The sequence below is a fragment of the Ambystoma mexicanum genome, chromosome 9 (genome assembly GCF_040938575.1).
Source record: "Ambystoma mexicanum isolate Mex_15411 chromosome 9, UKY_AmexF1_1, whole genome shotgun sequence".
In the NCBI taxonomy this organism is placed as follows: Eukaryota; Metazoa; Chordata; class Amphibia; order Caudata; family Ambystomatidae; genus Ambystoma; species Ambystoma mexicanum.
In genome coordinates, this window is record NC_090931.1 from 180,031 (window position 1) to 205,942 (window position 25,912).

General features: G+C 45.3%; 1 protein-coding gene across 1 annotated transcript in view; it reads left to right on the top strand.

The window, feature by feature from the left end:
- Window positions 1–25,912, top strand: part of LOC138489558 (E3 ubiquitin-protein ligase TRIM39-like) — a 456,265-nt gene that overhangs the window by 68,303 nt on the left and 362,050 nt on the right. Inside the window, exon 3 of the mRNA XM_069617283.1 lies at window positions 15,624–15,719. Coding sequence (XP_069473384.1) covers window positions 15,624–15,719 — 96 coding nt within the window. The remainder of the gene's footprint in view (window positions 1–15,623; window positions 15,720–25,912) is intronic.

Here is a 25,912-nt window from a genome sequence, read left to right on the forward strand (position 1 = left end):
AAACGTTGTTTCTTTAAATGTGTCTGCGTGTATGTAAGTGTGTGTGTATATATGTATATAATGTAATGTGTATTAATGAGTGAGTGCATGATGCGGCCTGCTATGCCTGTGTGAGTGTATGGTGAAAGGGTGTGTAGAGGAGGTCCCAAATATAGCCTGCTCTCCAGCCGCCCATTTTGAAGTGCCACGAACGTTCACACCGAGATATGTGACGTATGATGAGCAAACAAACCAACAGAGAGCCGCATTAGGGCACTGCCCAGTGCCCATCAGAAGAGCAATACCTATTGAAGTGCCAATAACCAGACAACCATGGGCAGTAAGGTATCAATTGAGAAAACCCAACCAGCAAATGACACGAAATGAAGATTGCTTAAACACTGCCCCAGAAGAAACTCAACAGGCCTTAATTGAAGACGAATGGTGACATCACGAGGGCCCGGACAGACGCACAAATGAAAGAAACGACAATCAAAAGATGACTCACAGAGACGAAATGTCATGAATAAGGACATCATGAACTTAGAAGGAGAGACGATGTTGAAATATAAAGAAACTTAAGCAGGATGAAGATGTGCAACCAGCTACACCTGTACATATGCTTGTAACCGCAAGAAGCTAAGAAAACAGTGCAGCTTGCCATGCTTAGTAGAAGAATAGAGCTCCAAGTGCCACCTATATATCTACCTCAACAAAACACACTATATAAGTGCGAGTCCACTTTACACAAAAGCAGAATTAACCCAGGTTACTAAGGGTCAAACAGGACAGGATTTGTATTCCAGCGAAAACAAGAAAAGACGGCGGAATCGAAACTCAGCAAGTGCAGCTCGTGCTTGGGAAGTCGAGGTCAGACCAAGAAAGGGAGGCGGACAGTAGCTTTGGAGAATCAAAACTTAAGAACAGAGCAGCCTGCCCCGTGATGGTCGAGATAAGGAGGCCCAAGCAGGTGACAAGCCGAGTAAAGAATTAAATGCACAAATAGAAGGAAAACCAAGCAGATTCACGGTGTGCTAGCACATGACCACCCAAGCGAGAAGGGGCACCTACGCCTGGCTATCTCCCGAGCAGAAAATACCAAAACTTTTCCTGACAAGAAGCTACATTTTCGAGGCCGACCACAGCCAACTAATTGACACATAGCACTAAAGTACTGATTGATGGAAGGGAGGCTGGGTGAATCTTGAGGCATCCTGCACCTGGTTGACCATTCTGCGTGCTGCTAATTAAAGTGGAGATTTATGCATGAGGTTGAAGCCAGCCCAATCATCGTGGACCAAATAATCTAGGGTCCTATAGATAGTAGAACCAATGGGACGTCGTACTTTTAGTGACATCCACCAAAGTTATTTTTGAGGGAAGGGCTTAGACGCCCACCTAATGATGTTTATCCAATCCTCACACTCAGTTACCGTATATAGATATAGCACCTATATTTAAGTTACCTTTTCCAATCAATAGAATTGCATGACAAACTTTTGAGTATTACACGTCAATGATGACGAGGTTTGGGTCTAACTGTTACTGTTTGCATTAAGTTTTTGGGAGTTGAAGCGAGATGGGCTATCGTATCACTGTTGATTTCCATGTTTCCCCGTTTTTTGTAATTGTCATTAAATGGACTCCCCTTTGCCAAACCATTGAGTTGTCCTTATTGATTGGTGTTGGAGTAAAAAATCCTACACCCCATCCACCTCAAGGTGCAGCTATCTCGTCTTAAAAAGTACTACAGAGCAAGCTCTGACTCTATGGGCCGGTCAGGGGTATCTCGCTCTTGCGGTACACTTGGTAGCAGAGGATGGTTGGTAACCATCGATTATTGATTATTGATTAAAATAAGACACCTATTGACCGTTGACATAAAGTAACTCCAGGTCTTCGGCAATATCACAAGTCCTTTGCCATTCGGCTGAGTAGATAATGAAGCTTCTCGTAGACAATGGTAGATTAGGTAAGAGACTGCAGTCGGGCCTAAAGGGACCCGTTTTCCCAACGCATCCCTTCCCATTCCTACGGGCAGCTGATTGGGCAAAAATCTGAAGGAGACGGTAACAAAGGCGGTGATCCCGAGGGTCCAGAGACGAACAATGAGAACGGTGAGTGAAGAAAAAATGGGGTGCTTTGGCAAACTGTACGCCTTAAGAACAAGTAAAGGCAAAAGGTAACGGGAAGAGGAGGAAAAACAAAACAGTCAGAAGTACAGAAGATTGTATATATATATAAGGGGATAATGACTCGAGAATAATTGAATAAATAGAGGTTACCTGGGTGGACACCCGAGAAGAGAGAGGTTACCAGAGCAGACACCTGAGAAGTGAGAGGATTCGCCTTATTCCTGCGCTTTAATATAGCGGGCAGTAGAAACGTGTACCTAGAGTCCCAAGTAGTGGGGAACAATTAGACTACCACCACGTTTAAAGACGTCGTGAAAGGGGTTCATTTAAACTCCATGAAGGGGTAATGATTAGAGGCAGAGATATCTGTGTCCAGTTGGTGTCCGTCTAGTCTGTTAACTGTCTTACATGTTTTGTTGTGATGTCATAAGTGAAATTTTTGTTAAGAGAACTGATTAAAAAAAATGTGCTCGATTCGATAGCTGAGACAGAATCGCACATGAATTGATGTTTTTTGAGCAAATTGGTAATATAACTATTTTTTTGTGGAAATTTTGGATTGGAGCTTGCAGTGTTTGGTGCTCGCTCATATTGTCACAAGGTGTTTTGACCACACAAAAGCATTAACAAGTGTTATGTAAGAAGAAAGGGAACAGATTTAAGCATGGAAGACCTAACCCCATTAGCACACTTATGCAAGCAGTTGCCAAAACATGCACCCAAGCTAAAGAAGTATAGCACCGAGTGGGTTAAAGGTACTGCCCACAAGATGTTTATGCCATGGCCACAAAATGGGTCTTTCTCTAGAGCCGTCTTACAACATATGACGACATATTTGCATGCCACAAATACAGGCAAAAAGCTAGAAAAACGCAGTGTGGTTCTAGAACTTTGGAAGATGGATTAACAGACGAAGGTGGAAGATACACCAGCAGATTGGATACTAAATGTATGCACAGAGGGGGGTGAGACGCCTACCGCGCCACCTGCCCCGCCCGAAACGAAAACCAAAGAAAGTAAGGACGAGAGATTATACCCGTTAGGGGAGCTTAAAGCAGCTATGGGGTACAGCAACCCCGCATATGAGTCACATACATATAGTAGTGACGAAATTCAAGGGAAGGATAAGGACAAGAATCTTACCTCCGAAGTCCCAAGGGACAAGGGGAGACATGATGATGAAAGAAAGGATCAGGCACAGAAAATTGCATCTCTCGACAAGGAGAGAGAGGGAAAGAAATGGAAGGGAAGTAAAGACAGAACTGATGAGATAGCATTCGCAAAAGACGAGTGGATGGGAGGACAAATCTTATTAAAACTTGATGGGAAAGGAAGTCATGATGTGAGACCAAAGGAGAGGTTAGATGAGGCACAGAGAAAGGAGAACGAGAACGAGTTAAGAGATGAATGGATAAGAAGGAAAGATAGACTAAGGCAAGAACAGCTATATCGTGAAGAGCAAGAAAAACAGCTTGATCGCAATCCGAGAGCAGCCTATGATCAAGACAGACAGAAACAGCAAAGGTTAGATGAAGAGCAAAGGGTACGTGAAAAAAGGATAAGGAGACGAAGAGATGAGGAAATTCGAAGGGCAGATGAACATAGAATTGAAAAGAGAAGGGAATAAGATTTGCGTCAGACCCCCAGTAAAGATTTTGGGTCGAGGCTTAATGACAAAGTTGAACATGACAATTTCGTTCACGCAGGAGGGCATAGTATGCTCCACTCCAGGAATGCACTATTCAAATGTATGCGAAATGATTAGAGCATACTCAGGACACATAGCAATGAGGGCCATACCATTGGAGCCAGAAATGTTCGCATATGGCATGCGTATGCTTATGGCAGGATTGCCAGGCCTTGCAGACAGAACCATGAGAACCCCTGATGAGTTTTTATTTAGACCACGAATACCTATGCATGAGGAAGAGGGACAAGTATTTCCCTTGATGATACACTCAGCAGCAGTACGAGGGAAAGTAGCATTGGTTCATGGGTACGATGATGAAGGCAGACAATGGTGCGCGATTATCGCCATTGAAGAAGGGTATCGAGTGACTGACGTCACCGATGATGATCTGTTTGAAGAACAAGCAGGCACGGGAGAGACAATGGTGCAAGTAAGTCTCACCTTTTGGGTAAAGATGATTAAAAGAGAAGCACCACAGAGAATGATGTTAGCGCTAAAGCGTCCGGAGTATTTTGATAATGATATAGCTAAAGTGCCTGTCTTAGTATGGACTACAGGACCCTATGACATAGGCCTCTTGAAGGGGGTGGCAGAAGTGAAAATCAAACTAAAACCAGGAGCAATTTTACCAAGAGTCCGACAATATCCCATGTCCAGAGAGGCAGATGAAGGGATTTTTAAGACAATTTCTGCTATGATGGACCAGGGTATCTTAGTAACGTCAGAGTCACCATGTAATACGGCAGTTTATCCTGTCAAGAAATCAAAGGGGGGGGTCTTGGCGTTTAATCCAGGATTTAAGGCCAATAAATGATATTGTTGAGGCCGAGTTCCCTCTAGCCCCTAATCCATCTACAATTCTATGTAATATACCCATCGAGGCAAAATAGTTCACGGCGATTGACTTGAAAAATGCCTTTTTCTCAATTCCCTTGCACTGTGACTCTCAAGATCCGACGTCATTCACGTTTAGACAAATGCGTTTGAAAAGCACGAGGCTGCCACGGGGGTACTGTGAGTCTCTGTCCATTTTCAACAGAGTCCTGCAGATGGACCTAAGCAACATTGCATTAGAAAGTATCGACTTGCAGTATGTGGATGATATCCTAATCTGCGACATCACAGAAGAACAATGCAGGCACGATTCTGTTCAGCTACTGATTATACTGACTGAGAAGGGTTATAAGGTTGACAAGGAAAAGTTACAGTATTGTCAACAGGAAGTGCTGTACATAGACCAGTTAATCTCACATGAAGGCAAGAAGGTGACCCCAGAAAGGGCTGAAGCCATATTGAACACGGCTAGGCCATACACACGATCAAGCAAATGCAGAGCTTTCTAGGCCTGTGCAACTATGTTAGGGCATGTGTTTTCGATTACAGTTCTTATACTAAGCCTTTACTTCAGGCCCTAAAGAAGGCCCAGGTGACAAAGGAAAAGATTGAATGGTCTAAGACAATGGAGAAAGGGTTTACTGAACTTAAGAGAGCAATTTGCACAGCTCCAGGTCTCGGAATTCCCAATTATGCAGAGGAATTTTACCTGTTTTCGCACACAGATGGTAGCGTTATGACGGCAGTGCTCGCCAAAAGAACCTCACTGGGGTACAAAGCCTTTAGCATATTACAGTGGGAACCTGGACCCAGTAAAGAAAGGCCACTTCTCATGCGAACAAAGTTTAGCTGCCGCAGCGTTCGCCATAGAGAAAGCGACAACCCTTGTAAAGGGATGTTCCATGATGTTATACGTCGAGCACTCATTATTTGCCATTTTAGAGAAACCAAAGGGCACATTGACATCTAAGAGAGCTTCTGCCTATGAAGTGATCATATCAAACCCATCGATTAAAATAGTCCAATGTAAGATAGTGAACCCAGCTATGTTTATAGCGGAGCCAGTCACTGAAGGAGAGCCAATACATGACTGCACGAATTATGAAGAATTCTATGATGAAATCCCCAGGGTAAAAGAATATGCCTTGGCAGGAGGAGAATCGATCAAAGTGATGGGCAAAGATACACAGACGTTGCTGTGATGAAACACATAGCAAATGGAGAATTTTGAGTACTTATTAGTGCGCGAATACCATCTCACTACTCAGCACAGACTGTAGAATTATTGGCATTGATACTCGCCATTGGAAATCACGCAGACCAGGAAGTAACGGTATATGGTGACTCCGCCTATGTAACGTCAACGGTGCACACAGGCTTAGCGCGCTGGAAAAAGAGGGGCTACCTCTGAGCGGACGGCACGCCAGTGCAGCGCACAGCCTTATTGGACAGGCTGATAAAGGCACTACTGCTACCAGTGGGCATAGCGGTTGTAAAATGCGCCCCCCACATGAAAGGAACAGATTTTGTCTCACGCGGAAATCACGCAGTAGACACGGAGGCCAAGTGTATGGCATCCAAAAGTGAGACGGTTATGGAAGTGTAAGTGGAGTCCACCCATGAAAGGATGATGGTAGCACGAACCACATCGGAAGCCTATAGCGATCTTGGGCAAACGCAACAAATGGAGCTCCACGGGGAGGCACCACAGGATGAGAAAAACTTGTGGAAACGTCGAGGGTGTTCTTTAAACCCCTCTGACAGCTTGTGGGGACAAGACAGCACTGGTAAACCAGTAATGCCTGTAGCCCTACTAAAAATAGTGCTGGAACAGTTGCATTACCCGACGCACATGACAAAAGAGAATCTAGCAGCAACGCTCGTGGAAGACTGGTTTAGCTGAGCATGTTGCATTCTTTATTGTGAACTGCATAATCTACCAGCAATTCACCACTGGGCACACATTAAAAGTAATGAGAGGAGTCATCCCGGGCCAAATGGGCCTTTTCAGCACTTGCATGTCGATTTCGTCGACATGATTCAAGTATGCAACGGGCACAGATATTGAATTGTCGTGGTGTGTCCATTCTCTAGATGGATAGAAGCAGGTCCATGTACACACCCAAACTCTACCTGTGCGGCCACATTTTTAGTAAGGGAAGTGTTCCCCAGGTGGGGGGTGTGTGAAGTGATGAGATCAGATAATGCGGCTCATTTTGTAAATGCAGTCTTTGAGCAGATTAGCCGGAAGGTAATGGGTTCTGTGAGAGGCTCAACGGCTTGTTAAAGGAAAGGATATCCAAGTTGAAACTTACTCTAAAGAGGGGATAGTTGCACTGCCTTCCACTGGCACTGTATGCTCTTCGGAACCAACCTGGCTCTGACCATCATCTTACACCACACGAGATAGCTACAGGAAGACGAATGAGAACTCCCCTCAGACCCCGAGATAGAGCTAGATGTGACGCCCAGTCGACAGGAGAGGTTCTAGGGTCTGAAATGCAAAGCTATATGAACTGCATGAAATCTTGCCTTACTGTAATTTCAGACCAGCTGCAGCGACGATGAACAGGGTGCAGTGCAGCGCAGAACACAGATAGAGACACTACGCCAGACTCAGCTCAAGGTCTGCGTGTTCCATCCATCTTCCCTGGAGACACCGTCTTGGTGAGGAATCACACAAGGAAAAGATGGGATGAGCCAAGGTTCAACGGATCATTCACAGTTGAAGACGTCACTTCATCCGCAGTCAAGCTGCAAGGAAGAAGAGCTTACATCGGAGGAAACCCCCTGCCTGCACCCCACCGCAAAGAGACTACAGACAACGGGGAAGAACCACAGCAGGTGCAGACGAGATCCATGACGAGGAAGGAGGACGCAGGACAGGCAAAGTAAAGACAAAGAATTTTTACCAATTGTGGCTTAACGTGGACACATCCTCTAAGCGAAAAAGGGGATAAGGACATAAAAACGGACACTCTGTGCATCCTAGTTGCAGGGTGAAGAAGAGAATTGCGCGTATAAGGCACAACATGTTGTGTTGACTTGAACTTTTGAACGAAGACACTCTCAAGCCGTGAGGAGAAAAAGACTATGACAAACGTTTATGAAGGATACTTACATTGGAAACAGATACAGCATCCTGATTCATCCAAAACCGAGACTTTGTTTGGAAGCACTTATGGTGTCCCACAGTAGAGACACCACAAAGGACGTGGTTATATATTTTAACCTAGTGTTAAGATCTTACCCGTCACTTGTAGGGAGGCTCACCAGTGTCACAGACTTTCTCCAAGATCCTGAAAATGGAAAAATAATAAGACAACTGCTTACTGTCATTGCCGAACAATTTATTGTACTCCCTGAGTACAATGAGAAGGAAACAAATGCTTCCACCACAGTCGGAAATAGATGAACTCATCAATACACTTTTCTTTTGCATAATTGAAGACTGTCCATCTATTGTCGGGAGAACAACTGATACATTAACATTCCTTCGAGATCCAGCAAACACTGAACATTTGAGCCATCTTTTAAATAAAGTAATTATGTTGGTCGCACTCCACGCGACCGGACAGTGCAAACATTATTTACGTCAAGGAAAGAACGTATAAACCTGAATCTCAACAAAGACTGGACAAATGTCCCTATCACCAGAAGACAGCAGATTGGCGCACAATGTCCTTTTTCGCCTAGTTACCGACTTTCCGGAATTAGCGGGGAGACCTATCGAGGTTGACATCCTCACCTTCATCAGAGATCCAGCCAATATCGCACAGATGTGAATGCTCCTGCATGGAATAATACTCCAAGTAGAACTTTCCAACCATCAGAGAGATCATCTGTGGAGATTCCGAAGAGACTTTCGGTGACGGACAGATCGAGGGAGCAGAGTCAAGAACCTTACTTGTTATATTTGTCGTAATTTTTTCCCTATTTCTTCATACTGACCAGTGTCCAACATGTCCTTTGGACTGAAGTAGATTCGGGGGCTGGACTGGGAACTCACGTACTTTGAACATGTACAGTAAAGGTGACTCATTGAAGTGTTATATTAATCTATTTTTTCCATAAGTTTAGCAAAGGAACTGTATCCTATATTAAGAGACAATCGACACTCGCAAGAGGAGGGACACTTGTGAAGCACCTGACGCTTTTTGACACAGAACTCGAAGAACGATAGTGAGTGGGGAAACAATAACATTGACATTTTGGCGAATGATCGAGATCGGGGCCCAGAGCACTAACCCGGTCCTCCCACAAGCAGAGAGACACCCCAGCTTCTCTGGAAGAAAATGCTGTCGCCTTACATATCGAACTATAATGTATTTATGCATTGTATTTATCATTATTTTACTGTCATTAACGATCAGAACTGCATTTTTTATTGGTGCACGAAGCGTTCCGATTTCAGTGCACCCACCTGATGATACACACATGAAACCCACAAGAGCACCTAGACCTTATATATTCATTTCAGCCCCTAGAAGAACTGAGGGTAGAGTAAATGAACTTGAAATGAACGTGATTAATAGTGATATGCACACCCTTATGGTAACGAATGAGCAGGAAAGCCGGAGACAGGATCGGCATGAAATGAATGAAGGCAAAGTACTGACAACTACACGCACACACACACTGAATGCACACGAACCAGGCCTAGTGTCAATGGCCAAAGAACCTCAAACCAAAGCAGCAGAGAAGATGAGACTGCCTACCGGAAAAACTTTCATAGGAGATAGTGAGACAAAATGAGAAGAATTAAGAGGAAGGCCAACAGAAGCAGTCTTGTCAGAAGCCCTTAAGAAAACAAACGGCTGCAGAAAAACTCTTTGCAAGGACACAAATGTTAGTAGACCTTCTATTCCCGCACACAGTCAGAGTGAGAAAATGACAAGAGGAACTGAAGAACAAAACAACAGAGACTGTATTACCCAGCACGCATATACCAACACAAGGGACAAGAACCAGGCCTACAATACAACCATATACTGGACCAGTGCTAGGCTGGTTGGCATAGGCACTTGCATGCAGCAGAGAAAAGATGCACGAGGATCAGGAAAGAGCTGCCAGATTCTTGTCCACTCAAATGGCGCAGATGAAGAAGCCTGCACCATGGGCCAGGATACCTGAGAACTCTCCAGCAAGAAAGAGCCATACAGATGCATTCAGAGATGTAGTAATAGCAAACTACAAGAAAACATTAAGAATCGAGAGAAGCATGCATGAAGATAATAATGATCTAAACAATTACCTTGACAGCACAGCACATCTAGGGAACAACATTTGGTACCAGCACATGAAAGAAGTTGGAAGATGAAATTCAGAAGGAGAATGTCTTGTTTGTGCACTTCTACCGTACAGCATGGGGAAATCCAAGATCTTTGTGGCTGGAGTCCCGACATAGTAATGTGCAACACAAGAGGCCAGTTCATGGGAAGAGATGCCTCATTGATATGGGCAAATGAAATAGATTATCCTGATGAAGACGATTATGTTCAGGACATTAAGACGAGAAACAGAGCTCATACTAGGAATCACGTGATCAGGTACGAGAAACCTGAAGTTAAAGGAGCAGGGATAAGATGGGACGTAAACTCGAGACTGAACGTCCAAGGAAAAACTCCAGAGGAAGCTCAAATTTGGAAAAACAGAGGACACATGCAGATTTGGGGAACTGTGCTTTCACCAAACGGATGGGAAGAAGGAGTAGTGATCTGCCGAGCATGGATGGTCCTTGGAACCTGCAAGGAAGCAATAGAAAACTCCCAGAGACTGTGCAAACCACTATGGCCAAAGCTTACAAAATTACTGACATGGGTCGAAGACAGAGGAGGACCCTTGCAGATAGTGCCACTAGAAAGCCCAAAATTATGCTCCAGGAACAGTGGCACAAGGAAGATGGGAGAGAATCAGAACTGCGGACGAATTTTTGAGGCTCCAGGAATGACTCATGGGACTGCAGTAATTATGGATCATTATTGGGCATGTGGATCCAAAGCATACATCAGATTGCCAAAAAACTGGGGAGGCATATGCACAATAGTGAATGTCCATGTTCCAGCACTAGTGATCCCGAAAAATGACTTGAATATTGATAGTTTCCGAAAGCAGATGCTCACCTGAGGAAGAAGAGATCTGTGGAACTGACAACCCGAGTGAAGAGAGAAAATTATTTCTCTGCCAAATCCGAAGAAGCATTTCATGCAATCCCATATGAACACAGGCTGTTCAGCCATACCTCATCAGTGTTCACAACAATCCTCATGCCAAGATTCCAAGTTGAAGCAAATACTAAATGGTTGCAGATAACCAGATGGGAGTTACTGCAAACCATCAACTCGACAATAAAAGGATTCAACGCGATCAAGGAAGAGTTAAGAGCCATCCGACTGATGACTCCCCAGAACAGATATGTACTTGACATGATCACAGCTATGGATGGAGAAGTTTGTGCAAAAATTGGAGATTCATGTTGCACATTTATACCTTCTCACGACCAGGAAAATGGAACTTTAACAGAAGCTACAGGTATGCTGACAAACCTGCAGAACCAGATGATCAATGAAACCGACGAAGTTGATGATGACAGCTAGTTTGGATCACTGTTTTCATGGGTTACGCAATGGATGGTGGATGCATTCAAGTTCCTAGAAGCCCTGCTAGTGATGATATTACTAGGGTTTTGTGTTATCAAGATAATAATCTTGCAATGCCAGAAAACTGCAAAGAAAGCCATAGGGATGAAGATCATGATTGATGTCAAACCAGGATGGAAGTCCAGAGATCCAACTGACAATGAAATAAGAGACTTTGTGAAGGCCAGCGAACATGCGCCAGAAGGTACAAAGTTTCTTTATCCAAGGAAACGCATACATTATGAAGGAAAATGGATCTATTGTAGCCCAAATGGACAATGTCAGCTAATGACATGGAACAAAGATGAACATGTAAAAACAGCAGGAAGCCTGATAGGAGTGATAAAAATATGGACTCCAAAGAGAGATTCCTTCAAACCATCATGTACAAACCCAGAAGACAAAGAAGAAATGGATACAGAAGAACCAAGTAAGATGAATCCAAAAGAGGAAGCAGAAGTGGTTGATGAACCGACCAGAGGGGGGAGTATTGAGGAGGTCCCAAATATAGCCTGCACTCCAGCTGCCCATTTTGAAGTGCCAGGAACGTTCACACCGAGATATGTGACGTATGATGAGCAAATAAACCAGCAGAGTGCCGCATTAGGACTCTGCCCAGTGCCCATAGGAAGAGCAATACCTATTAAAGTGCCAATAACCAGACAATCATGGGCAGTAAGGTATCCATTGAGAAAACCCTACCAGCAAATGACACGAAATGAAGATTGCTTAAACAATGTCCCAGAAGAAACTCAACAGGCCTTAATTGAAGACAAATGGTGACGTCACGAGGGCCCAGACAGATGCACAAATGAAAGAAATGATAATCAAAAGATGACACACAGAGACGAAATGTCATGAATAAGGACATCATAAACTTAGAAGGAGAGACAATGTTGAAATATAAAGAAACTTAAGCCGTAAGCAGGATGAAGATATTCAACCAGCTAACGCCTGTACATATGCTTGTAACGGCAAGAAGCTAAGAAAACAGTGCGGCTTGCTATGCTTAGTAGAGGAATAGAGCGGCAACGCCATCTATATATCTACCTCCACAAAGAACACTATATAAGTGCGAGTCCACTTTACAGAAAAGCAAAATTAACCCAGGTTACTAAGGGTCAAACAGAACAGGATTTGTATTCCAGCAAAAACAAGAAAAGACGGCGGAATCGAAACTCAGCAAGTGCAGCTCATGCCTGAGAAGTCGAGGTCAGACCAAGAAAGGGAGGCGGACAGTAGCTTCAGAGAATCAAAACTTAAGAACAGAGCAGCCTGCACCGTGAAGGTCGAGATAAGGAGGCCCAGGCAGGTGGCAAGCTGAGTAAAGAATTAAATGCACAAATAGAAGGAAAACCAAGCAGATTCATGGTGTGCTAGCATGTGACCAGACAAGCGAGATGAGGCACCTACGCCTGGCTATCTCCCGAGCAGAAGATACCATAACTTTTCCTGACAAGAAGCTACAGTTTCGAGGACGACCACAGCCAACTAATTGACACATAGCACTAAAGTACTGATTGATGGAAGGGAGGCTGGGTGAATCTTGGGGCATCCTGCACCTAGTTGACCATTCTGCATGCTGCTAATTAAAGTGGATATTTATGCATGGGGTTGAAGCCAGCCCAATCATAGTGGACCAAATAATTTAGGGTCCTATAGATAGTAGAACCAATGGGATGTCGTACTTTTAGTGACGTCCACCGTAGTCATTTTTGAGGGAAGGGCTTGGACGCCCACCTAATGATGTTTATCCAATCCTCACACTCTGTTACCATATATAGATATAGCACCTATATTTAAGTTACCTTTTCCAACCAATAGAATTGCATGACAAACTTTTGAGTATTACACGTCAATGATGACAAGGTTTGGGTATAACTGTTACTGTTTGCATGAAGTTGTTGGGAGTTGAAGCGAGACGGGCTATCGCATCACTGTTGATTTCCATCATTCCCCGTTTTTTGTACTTGTCATTAAAAGGACTCCCCTTTGTCAAACCATTGAGTTGTCCTTATTGATTGGTGTTGTAGCTATCTCATCTTAAAAAGTACTACAGAGCAAGCTCTGACTCTATGGGCCGGTCAGGGGTATCTCGCTCTCGCGGTACAGGTGTACACACAAATGTATGGGTGGCTGGATGTGCGTGTGTGAGTGTATGGTGAAAGGGTGCAGACTAAAATGTATGGGTAGCTGCTTGGATGTGAGTGTATGGTGAAAGGATGCACACTTAAATGTGTGGGTGGATGCCTGGGTGTGCCTGTATGGTGAAAGGGTACACACTTAAATGTATGGGTGGCTCCATGTGCGTGTATGTGCGTCTGTGTGTATGATGAATGGTGTGTGTGCTTGTGTTCAGAGGCTACATTTCGGGGGGGCTAACCCTTCAAATGTTGGGAGAGGCGTTAACTTCACGGGTGGTGGGGGAGGGGTGACCTTATTTGTGTGGGGGCATCTAACTTCTTTATGCATTCTAATGATACTATTCTAGTGCAGCTTCAATGTTAGAAGCAGTTTACTCTCCCCTTTAAGTCTGAAAGCACGCAGTTTGGAATTCTGTGAGAATGAGCTGTCTCCTGTCCCCTCTCTACCCTTGCAATCACTCCCCTAGCATGCAAGTACTAAACCCACATCACTATTTCAACTGCCTAATACCTAACAGTGAAATGCTTTACGTTAGTAATTGCCGGGCCTTTGTTAACAGCGAAAGCCAGGCACTGTTTAACATCTGTGTCCTGTTCTGTCTGGCAGCGGCTTTGTAGGTCAGCCAAGTCAAGCCAACATAGCCCAACATTTCAGGGGGTGGGGGAGAGGACTGAAGCCTTGTCAGATGAATGGTGTTGTGCCACTGCTAGTGTTTAATGCCATGATTTTTTATTGGTAATCTTCATTACTCAAAGTCCCATTCTTCCTCATCCCAGTTCTTGTGTATGAGGCACTTTGCCTCATACACAAGCACTGGGGTGAGGTAGCAGGACCTGGAGGTAATGCCTGGCTTAGCTGCCTGTAATCTTCATCACTACTAGCCTGACTCTTCCTTGTCCTAGTACTTACCTATTAGGCAAGGTGCCTCATACATAAGCACTGGGACAAGGAAGAGGGACGTGGAGGTAATTCTGGGTCGAGGTGCCTATTTTGGGGGTTGGGGTGGAGGTTGGAGGCCGGGGCTTGTGTGATAAATTGTAATGGTAATCCATCTCCAGTAAGCAGGCAAGATATGTGGTGTTAGTGGCAAGAGAGGCATTTTGGTGCAGCCAGTCTAGTCATTTCTTAGTTTGGCTTGACTTTTTTTTTCAACTGGACATCTCTGGTAAAACAGTCCTGCTAAGTGTAATTACATGGCTAGAATGGCATTTGGGTGCTGCCAGTCTAGCCCTTTCTTACTCTGGCATTGTCTATTTTTCTGGGCATCTGTGATAAAACAACCATAATAAGGGTTATTGCTTCGACTGACATTTTGATGCATCCAGTCTAGGTATGCCTAAATGTGGCCTGAAGTGCTTTACTATAATATGTTACTACGGGTCTAGAGTGGTCAATAATGTGAAGCCAATTGGACATGTTTTCATTCTGGCATGACATTTTGAGTGGCAAAGCATTGCATTAATGAGAGCATTATTGTATTGGATTTTTGGATTGGTGTTACCCTACAAAACAATTGCAAACTCTCTGGCTTTCTAGCCAATTTGCCCCAGAGAGTGTGCTGTATAATGTTTTAAAACACACATATATATATATATATATATCCTTCTAGTAAAATGTGCGGTGTACTCCTGCAGCAGCTCATTCGTGCGTATTGCGCAAGCGTGGTAATCTAGTGGGTCCCCAGATTTTGTGCTACGCCACTGACTGATGTCCTATGTTCAACTCATCTAAAGCGTGCAATGTAAGTACCTCTCCCTTTGTGATCCACAAGCACTCTCCCACCGACAACCCTCTGTACATCACTCAAGCGCATGCTTTCGTTTCTAAAAGCAGTAGTTTAGGATTTGAAGGCGTGCCATGTAGTTTTACATATGTTGTTTGCCGTCTGATGTGGAGTTGGGCGGTGCTCACCGGTAAATCTCTGTATGCAGGTAAGCTCCAATGGCCGGTGGTCAATATAAGCACGTGATTGGCAGAAATCAGACTGGAGGGAAGCCCCAGTGTCCTGCAAAGAATCTACCAGCAGAACCTGCGCGCATTAAAATGGAAATAAGCGCCAATGGCTTGCAGGGAGCCTACTGGCATGGCTCGGAGCACCGCATGCAAATAATCCGAGAGCATTTCTTTCACTTTGCAAACAGGAATTGCTTTCTTGAGCTAAACCAAAATGCTCCCTTTTAACTTTTCATTTTTCACTTCTAGAAAATTCTTCAGACGCATCTTGAACATCTAAAATCTGGACTGGAACATCAGATGAAACTACCCGCCAAGGAACAAAAGAAGCGAAGAGAGCTGGAGGTAGGTGAGAAGAAAGTGTATGAGACTGTGAAGTGCAATAGAAGGGGTGACAGAGGAGATGCAGGAAGATGGGTCACGCCTGGAGCAAGCAGCAAGGCTCGGCTGCATGCCTGCCTTCAATCAGCACTCATTATAACCTACTTTCCTATGATGATGGGTGGGGGTATGTGGGACACAGTGATGGTGGGTGAGAAGAAAGTGTATGAGACTGTGAAGTGCAATAGAAGGGGTGACAGAGGAGATGCAGGAAGATGGGTCACGCCTGGAGCAAGCAGCAAGGCTCGGCTGCATGCCTGCCTTCAATCAGCACTCATGATAACCTACTTTCCTATGATGATGGGTGGGGGTATGTAGGACACAGTGGTGGTGGGTGAGAGGAAAGTGTATGGGATCTTGAAGTGCAACAGAAGGGGTGACAGAGGAGATGCAGGAAGATGGTCACACTTGGAGCAAGCAGCAAGGCTATGCTGCATGCCTGCCTTCAAACAACACTCCTGATATCCCACGTTCCTGTGGTGATGCAGGATATGTGGGACACAATGATGGTGGGTGAGAGGAAAGTGGAACTATAATCCGGTGTCCAGAAGAAGGGAGACATTCTCTCAGGCACAGTTCCCACCAGCCAATTGGATGTATAATCCAGTGTCCAGACGAAAGGAGTAATTCTCTCAGGCACAGATCCCACCTGCCGATTGGAACTATAATGCAGCGTCCAGAAGAAGGGAGACATACTCTCAGGCACAGTTCCCACCTGCCGATTGGAACTATAATCCAGCATCCAGAAGAAGGGAGACATTCTCTCAGGCACAGTTCCCTTCTGCCGATTGGAACTATAATCCAGCGTCCAGAAGAAGGGAACCATTCTCTCAGGCACAGTTCCCACCTGCCGATTGGAACTGTAAACCAGCATCCAGAAGAAGAGAGACATTCTCTCAGGCACAGTTCCCACCTGCCGATTGGAATTATGATCCAGCGTCCAGAAGAAGGGAGACATTCTCTGAGGCACAGATCCCACCTGCCGATTGGAACTATAATGCAGCGTCCAGAAGAAGGGAGACATACTCTCAGGCACAGTTCCCACCTGCCGATTGGAACTATAATCCGGTGTCCAGAAGAAGGGAGACATTCTCTCAGGCACAGTTCCCACCTGCCGATTGGAACTATAATCCAGCATCCAGAAGAAGGGAGACATTCTCTCAGGCACAGTTCCCTTCTGCCGATTGGAACTATAATCCAGCGTCCAGAAGAAGGGAACCATTCTCTCAGGCACAGTTCCCACCTGCCGATTGGAACTATAATCCAGTGTCCCGAAGAAGGGAGATATTTTCTCGGGCACGGTTCACACCTGCCGATTGGAACTATGAGCGAGCATCCAGAAGAAGGTAGACATTCTCTCAGGCACAAATCCCACCTGCCGATTGGAGCTATAATCCAGCGTCCAGAAGAAGGAAGACATTCTCTCAGGCATAGTTCCCACCTGCCGAATGGAACTATGATCGAGCGTCCAGAAGAAGGGAGACATGGTATAAGCGCAGTGTGTCAGGATGATGCACTAATTGGTGAAAGGGCCTATCAAAGGGATATAACACCCATCTTACTTCTTGGTTCACTCTCAGTCTGATGGATATAGCCACCTGAACACGTCTTGACTCTCTTCAGGAGCCTTCTAACACAGATTTTGTTGCCCTCTAGTTGCAGGGTTACTTCCCCAGACTCACTCAAATTAATATGCCATGGGCTTAATATGGATTGAAAGTTAGGGGAACCGGGCACTTAAAGAAACAATAAGTTATCTTGCTTAAGCACCAAAGTCAAAGTAAAGTCAGTCCCAGTCCTTTTCTGGCTAGTTGCCACTTCATTGCACTTGGCAAGATGTAGCTCTTCTTGGTAACAGTTTCCACAAGTTGTGTTCTATACAAACCCTGGGCTGTAGGCCAAGTCTACAGGTCCTAACCGTTTAAGACCAGACTTCCTTAAGCCATTGGACCGCAAGGATTGGCCTTCCCTTGTGCCATTGGAAAACTCTGTCACAATATCCATCTGCACTGGGGTGGTTGGTTCCCCAACCAGCGGGTTCCACCTTGTCTCAGGCTCTTCCTCCTTTCCCTGACCTCCCTTGATCTTTTTAAATATTTGCCTGCTGGTATCCTCTCCTATGTTTCATCCTTGATGACCTGCAACATTCAGGACCTCTTCGACTTCCCTTTTGGATTTCCTATTCACAACCTTCTTGCAGCTTCTACTTTTACCTCAGTTGACAAATTTCCACTCCTTTCCAATGTACTGGTCTCCTGCTCCTTACCTTGTAGGCTATCTTCACCTCCACTTCTCTCATTCATTCCTCCAACTCCCTCTCCTCTGCTTCAGCTCGTTTCACTAGCTCTCCACACTCTTTCTCTGCCTCTATCTTATTAGTGTTTTCCAGCACCTCCTGATGATTCTCCACCTCGTCCACTCTCTTTCTCTGCCTCTCTCTTATTAGAGTTTCCCAGCACCTCCTGATGATTCTCCACCTCCTCCACTCTCTTTCTCTGCCTCTCTCTTATTAGTGTTTTCCAGCAACTCCTGATGATTCTCCACCTCCTCCACTCTCTTTCTCTGCCTCTATCTTATTAGTTTGTTCAAGCACATCCTGATGTTTACCAACCTCTTCTGATGTTTCCATTCCCCTCCTTCTGGTGCTGCTCTTCCCCCTAATCCTTCTCTCACTTTCTTTCCTCCGTGTTCTGTTCTGCCACCTCCCCTCTGTCTCTGCCTCTCTTGGTACTCCACCACCGTTCCACCACACTGACCTGCCTCCTATCTCACTCAAAATCCATTCTCTAACACTCACACTCCTTTCAGTTCTGGGGAGCTTTTATATGTGCATGGCTCAGCCTGTGGGGAACAAAATGAGATAATGCTGCCCATCTATGTCCTTCCTTGAAGCAAGCATGAATATTGGGTCCCTGTGTTTCAATATGCTGGTTCATGTGGCTCCACATGGTTTTCCTGATGGTGTGCATAAGGCCATCGGCCACCTTGGCTCTCCTTTCCATTAAGACACTGCCATAAGACATGCCTCCATCACTAGTAGTACTGGAGGGAAAAGCTTGCTCAGGGTGATGCTTTTTGGTGTACATGGACATCATGGTTCCAGGCTTGCACGTGTGGGTCTGCATGACTTCTCCCGCCTGACCATTCTGCATATCAAACCAATGATGAAACCAAGTTTGTACAGGTTTGCAAAGCCCATGGCCATTGTCCTTTTAGAAGGACCCAGCCACGATGATTCCTCTGACAAATTCTGCAATGCTGCTCTCTGTATCCCTGGTTACTGTGACCACGGTGATAGTGATTCCTGGGCTAATGTGTTTCTATTGGCATTATTGGGAACATTTATCCATATAACTTTGTAAAATCTGAGAACGGTCCTTAGTCTTGGGCAAATGGTAGTGGACCAAGCTGCCATGTTCTGCCCACTGAAATGGCCATGGGATTTAGGGCCCAAGGCGGTGCCTTCTGCGGCAAGTGTGCAGTATTTTCCAAGGGAAAGTAACAGCTCTTCTCTCCTAGACTGGCATCTTCCTGCTGGGATCAGGCTTCCTTTGCCAGCCACCAAATGATATGTTCTCCATTTATAGTATTATAAAGTAAAGGCACCAAGAGAAAAGGGGGAGAAGGGATGGGAGTGGGAGGGGTGTGAAGTACTGAACCTTAGAAGCCTAGTTACATGCATGTGCAGGTAAGGGCGAAAGTAAGGGAAAGGGTTAGGTGCAACAGCCAAGCAGGTAAATATCCAGCAATAGTATTGAGTATTGAGAGTCCAGTGAGACGATCATACGACCAGAGGTTGTGGTCCAAACCATAACGTTATTGAATGTCAATAGTGTTTGAAGATTTCCCATTATTTAATTTGTATTTGTATTTATTGTGTTTATATAGCACTTTAATCCAAAGCGCTTTACATTACAACAACAGAATACATAGAACATTATAACAGTAGAAGCAATTTACAATCATGAATCAAACCAATAAAACAGTAAGTAGAGCAATTAATCTGTGAGGGAAGAGGGAGGGGTGAGGAAGGGAAGGAGGAGGGAAACAGAAGGGGTATAAGGGTGAAAATGAGGGAGGGGAAGGGGAAGGCAGAGGATCATAGGGAAGAGTCGAGGGAAGGAGAGGGAATGAGAGGAGGGGAAGGTTAATTACTGGTGCAGAGTGACTGGTCATGGCAAGCTATAAGCATGGATTTCCACAACATGCTAAATGACCAACACGTTCTAGTAATCAATGAGAAGCATTCAAGATTTCCAGAGGTGGAGCATATTTTGTCCACAGTGGCAATGTTGTGATTCCAGTCCTGGAAAGCTTTTCTGCATCTCACTGACTGCTTCAACCCTTAATTCAGACAACAGACCACAATTTCAAGGAGCAGAATTCAGAGGATTCCACGGACCTCCTGTGTATTGTACAGAAGTGTATCACCCCTTGCTGAATGAGATCCAATAGGGATGTGGAGTGCTTCATAAGGACGGGAAACAACATCTTCAGATATTCCCAGGAACGGAATGAGCCATTGCTCTAGATGGTCTTATGAAGTGTGTCCCCCGCAGAAGCATTCTGACTTTGGGGGAGGAAAGTGAACTCACGCATTCCTGGTCAGCTGTCGTCAAGTGCATGTCAACCAGAGCATAAGTAGATGGGCAAGTAAAAAGGGGTGAATATTGCAGTGGGGTGTGACGAATCTGAGGATGTCGTCCCTTCTTCCCTGGGGGGAGACTCTTGCCATGGGGCCAGGGTGGTGCTTCCACAATACAATAGTACTCCTGGTGCTGGTATACCCCCTGTGGATTTGGGGGCGACCATCATCACAGAACATGCTATCACCCTGCTTTACCATATTCAACCCCTTCTCCAACTCTAAATCCTCCTCGATCCTCCCTGGATAGTACTAATGTATTCTGTTGTCAAGTCTGTCAATAAAAGAAAATGTACAGAGCCCGATCGATGGCCCAATGGCATCAAGTCACTAACAACGGGAGTAAACTGGAAAGGACAGCTCACCAGGGTCGCCAAAAGACAAGCATACCCAAAACAAATAAGTCTTAAGCGCTCTACAGAACTTAAGAAGATCTGCGATCTCACGCAGTTGAGGAGGAAGAGCATTCCAAAGAGTAGGCGCCAGCAGAGAAAAAGACTGTCCTCCAGTCCTGGCCCTACGATATCTATGAACCATCAACAGATTGAGAGAGGCAGAGAGCAATTGGCTAGAAGGAATATTCTTTTGCTTGTAGATATTCAGCTCCCGCTTGATGGATTGCTCGGTGCACAGCACAAAGTGTCCTAAATTCAATACACTTCAATACAGGGATCCAGCAGACCAGAGGAATGAGACATTCTTGTAGCTCTGTATGCAAGATGTGCTGCAGCGTTTTGCAAAAGCTGCAAACGGTGGATCAAGGACTCAGGTTGCCCAAGATATATACCATTGCAGTAGTCTAAAGAACCCATAATCAATGCAGTCACCCACCTAGGCTGGAGATCCGAGGGGAGAAGAGGCAGTCGGCCTCATTACAAGGATGGCAGAAACCCGCTGGTGCTACCGGCGGGTTGCCGCCATCCTCGTAACACCAGATCTGGCCCCTGACTTCCCGGTACCACCGGGACATTACAAGTTCGGCGGATCGGGAAGTCAGGTGCTGGAAAATGTTTGTCCCCAATCCCATGGAGTCCCATAGAGCTCTGTGGGAATGGGGTCATGGAATGACTGCCACCGTTGATAATGGGGCTGTTGCTTCTGTGAAAACTCTGCAGGCGGATACCGTTATGCCCGGCAGGTCAGACCTACTGGGCACTACACCCCCGCCTGCAGAGTTGTAGTATGACAGTCCGTAACGGGTGCCGGTACGGTTCGACCCGGCACCTTTATTTCCAGACCGCCACAACTGTAATGAGGCCCAGAGTCTTCCTCAGAATGTTCTACTTAAGGAAGCTAGAGCCACATACTCCAGCCACCTCCACCTCCCTGGAAATGGGTAGCATCAGTTTAGTAACTAGTCTCTTAACTGAAATACTGGATTTAGTTCATGGTCCCAGCGAGTCAGGCCAAACATCCGGAGTCAGGAGCGTGTTGGTAGAATCAGAGCCAATCATCAAAATCTCTGTTTTGTCTCTGTTTAACTTCAAGCAATTTTTGGCCTTCCAGGTGTCAATTGCAGATAAGCAATCTCAAAACCTTTCAGGAGGGTCTGACCGGAGAGAGTTCAGGTGAAAAAGCAACTGTCTGTCATGGGCCTATGTGTAAAAACAGATCCCATGTTTGAAAATAAGATCTGCCAGGGGCTGAAAATAGAGATTAAACAAGAGCGGGGACAGAGAGGATCCCTGAGGGGCACCACATGAAAGAACCACCGGTGGTGACTGAAAACGGGGAGGTACCCCGATTGAGTATGCAGAGTCAGGAAAGACGAGAAACATTTAAGTACCATACCTAAAAAGCCCACATTTTCCAATCCCTGGAGGAAAATGTCATGATCGATTGTGGCGAATGCTGCGGAGAGGTCGAGAAGAATCAACACCCCAACCTCCCTGCGGTCCTGCAATAAATCAATCATCATGGACTGAGATCATAACTAATTCAGTTGCCATCAGGGGTCTAAACCCAGATTGAAAAGTGTGCAGGAGAGGATGGTACGAACCAGAACGGGCACAACTATTGCTTCCATGAGTTTCATAAGAAACAGAAGGACCGAAATTGGTCGATAGTTACTCATCCTAGCAGGCCTCCAGATGTAGTTTCTTAAGTAAAGGGGTAATCAGAGCATGCTTAAGCTCTGATAAGATTATACCAGTAGAAAAAGAATGCTGGAGGGTTGCAGTAAACGCTAGAATCACTGTAGTCACGATTGTCTTAATAACCCGAAGAGGAATGGAATCCCCGGGGAGGCAGATTTGATCTTTTTACAGGCCACCCAGACTACCTCGTTAGTGATCCGCTCAAACTGGAATGCCACAGAACACAATTCCCCAATAGACAGAGAGGAGGCTGAGAGTTGTGGAGGGTGTGACCAATCTGAGGATGTCATCCCTTCTCCGTCAATCAAATCTATATCATGACACTGAAAAACCAGATCATGCAAAGTATTCTACATATAGCTTTAACTCTGGTACTGGGACAAAGAAGATGGCTGGGAGTACAAGGATCACTCGTGAGGAACCAAGCTTGCAGTGTAGTTTCCAAAGACCAGTGATTGGCCCAAAACAATATTTTAACCATACACAGGCGTTCGAACAAGGTCCAGGTTCAGCCTCCAGCTCAATCAGAAGTGCAGGAGAGATGCGAGGGAGAGAGAGCCGTCCCCTGAAGAGGAATCCTGGGAGCCGTACACTGAATCAGCTGATGCGAGACAACGCGTGTAAGAGACAGAACGCGCAAGGCATCAGCCTGCAGAGCAATTGCAGACCCTGTTGGATGCCCGAATGCTGCTGCAGCCTCAAGAAGGGATACAGCTGTCCAAGAATCACTGGTACCTCAAAGAAGGAAGCAAACAGGTACGTGGGTTGCCCGGGAGCTGTGAGAGGTCCGGGGGAGCAACAGGGAGAGCCCAGGAATTGGTAGGAAAGGGGCTGGGACCCTGAAGAAATCGAAACAGAGTTGTATACTTGGCAGGAGAGTGAGCCAAGAGGATACAGTGCAACAGTGTGAGTCTGGGACCCGCACCCTAGAGAAAGAGGGTCTGGCACCCTGATGAAAGAAAGGGTCTGGGACCCTAAAGAAAACGAGAGAGAGTATACTTGGCAGTGTATCCGCAGAAATATTTACCATAAAAATTACTACATCATTTTAGCGATTATTTTCCCAATTTAGGGGAGATTTAGAAAAATATCGGTGTGGGCTAAGGGAAATAGTTTAGGTGGGGGTAGAGGGGCATTTTTTTAAAAAAGATGGCGAGGGATCCAAGTGGATACAGCACAACAGTGCAAGTTTGAGACCTGCACCCATATGAGAAACCAAAGTTTAAAGCAAGGATGATCTGGGACCCTGTCAGAAGAAAAGAGGCAGACCAAGAGATCACTTGCTTGGCAGCAGAGTGAACCAAGCCGTGCAAAGTATTGTGAGACTGGGACCCGCACCCACATAAGAGATTGAGAGTAAGAGAGTCAAGAACCGTTTGACTGACAAAAGGAGTCCTACGCTTGGTAGCAGACTGTGCCAAGTTGTTAGGAAAAAAGGCCTATGAAAAGAAGATGCATTCCCTCTTGAATGGTTTAGTGACATTATACAAAAAGGGGGAAGACACCCCAGAGGCCTAAAAGAACAGAACTAAAGTGAAAATAATCCCAAGCATGGTAGCGGGCCGTGCCAAGCTGTTAGGATGCAGGAACTGTGAAGCTAAGAAACAGTTCCTCGTGAATTATCCAGTAACTTGGGATAAGAACAAATCTAGGGGAAAGGAGCACAACCTAGCACTAGTATTGGAATCACTACCGAAAACAAGCAGTAGACTACAGAGAAAATATGACAACGGTCCAGACTGCAACCAAGTGCCACAAGGCGAATCCTGAAGACAATGGTGTGTTGCGAGGTTGTATATGGCGGATTGGACCCTCTGATGCAAGTTGCTTCACTGCGTTAAATAAGCAAAGCCTGGGCATGCCGGCCCCAAATTGCCACAAGACCTCTGTGTGCTGCAGTGGCATAACTGAACCAAACACAACAACACTACATAGCCAGGGACGTCCTTTCACCAAAATGCCAGGGGTAGCGGAAGTGACATCACATGATCCTTGACCTCTAATGACATCACAGGAAGTGATGTCATTTGAGCCCACCCCTAAGTGATATCACGGAAAGTGATGGAACATGACCTTTCATCACTTGACAAAACAGGAAGTGGCATCACGTAGCATTGTTCCTAAGTACACTATGAAAAATATGGTTACGATATCACTATAATGTGATATGCATTTCATACAAAAATGGATCACCATATGTATCATTAGGATCAGTGTATAGGCCCATATTACCAAATTATTGTGAATGCAAGCAGACATCCATGGCCAAATGATAATGATGTCTTATTATATAGCACTTACGCTTAAGAGCTTTCTATAGAACAAATATACATACAATATCACCCAACCTGTATTGGTACTCATTTATCGACCTCAGAAGTATGAAATGCTGAGTTGAAGTGTTTAAGAGCAGACTAAATCAGTGAATCACCCCCTGAAGTGTGCCTGAAAGCAACCTTTAATGAGTCTATACATTATTGTGTAGAATTCCAGAAAGACAAATAATTCGTAATTCCTATTCTTTCTTATTTAGGGTCACTGCTGAAAGTGTTAGACTTGTGGAACCCTGTGGAATTCTTTTTTTCAGGGGTAGCAAGGAAGACCACAGGGGTAGCAAGGGAGACCTCAGGGGTCACAGTTGCGACCCCTGGTGACCCATAAATGGCATCCCTGTAACATAGCCCACCCATCATTTAAAGAAAAATGAATTTGCAAAAATGTATGCCTGGGAAGGCTCATTTGTAAAAGAATGTGTCTCCCAGGATAACAGAAGGAGCATAGTGGGATAGCTGCCGCAGTAGAAAGAGATCACATAGATCTATTGCCCAGAGAAGGAATGAATGTGTCTCCCAGGGTAACAGAAGGAGCATAGAGGGATAGCTGTGGCAGTAGCAAGAGCTCACCTAGATATATTGCCCAGAGAAGGAAAGAATGTGTCTCCCAGGGTAACAGAAGGGACATAGTGGGATAGCTGCGGCAGTAGAAAGAGCTCACATAGATCTATTGCCCAGAGAAAGAATGAATGTGTCTCCCAGGGTAACAAAAGGAGCATAGTGGGATAGCTTTGGCAGTAGAAAGAGCTCACATAGATTTATTGCCCAGAGAAGGAATTAATGTGTCTTCCAGAAGGAGCATAGTGGGATAGCTGTGGCAGTAGAAAGAGCTCACATAGATGTATTGCCCAGAGAAGGAATTAATGTGTCTCCCAGGGTAACAGAAGGAGCATAGAGGGATAGCTGTGGCAGTAGCAAGAGCTCACATAGATATATTGCCCAGAGAAGGAAAGAATGTGTCTCCCAGGGTAACAGAAGGAGCATAGTGGGATAGCTGTGGCAGTAGAAATAGCTCACATAGATCTATTGCCCAGAGAAGGAAAGAATGTGTCTCCCAGGGTAACAGAAGGGACATAGTGGGAT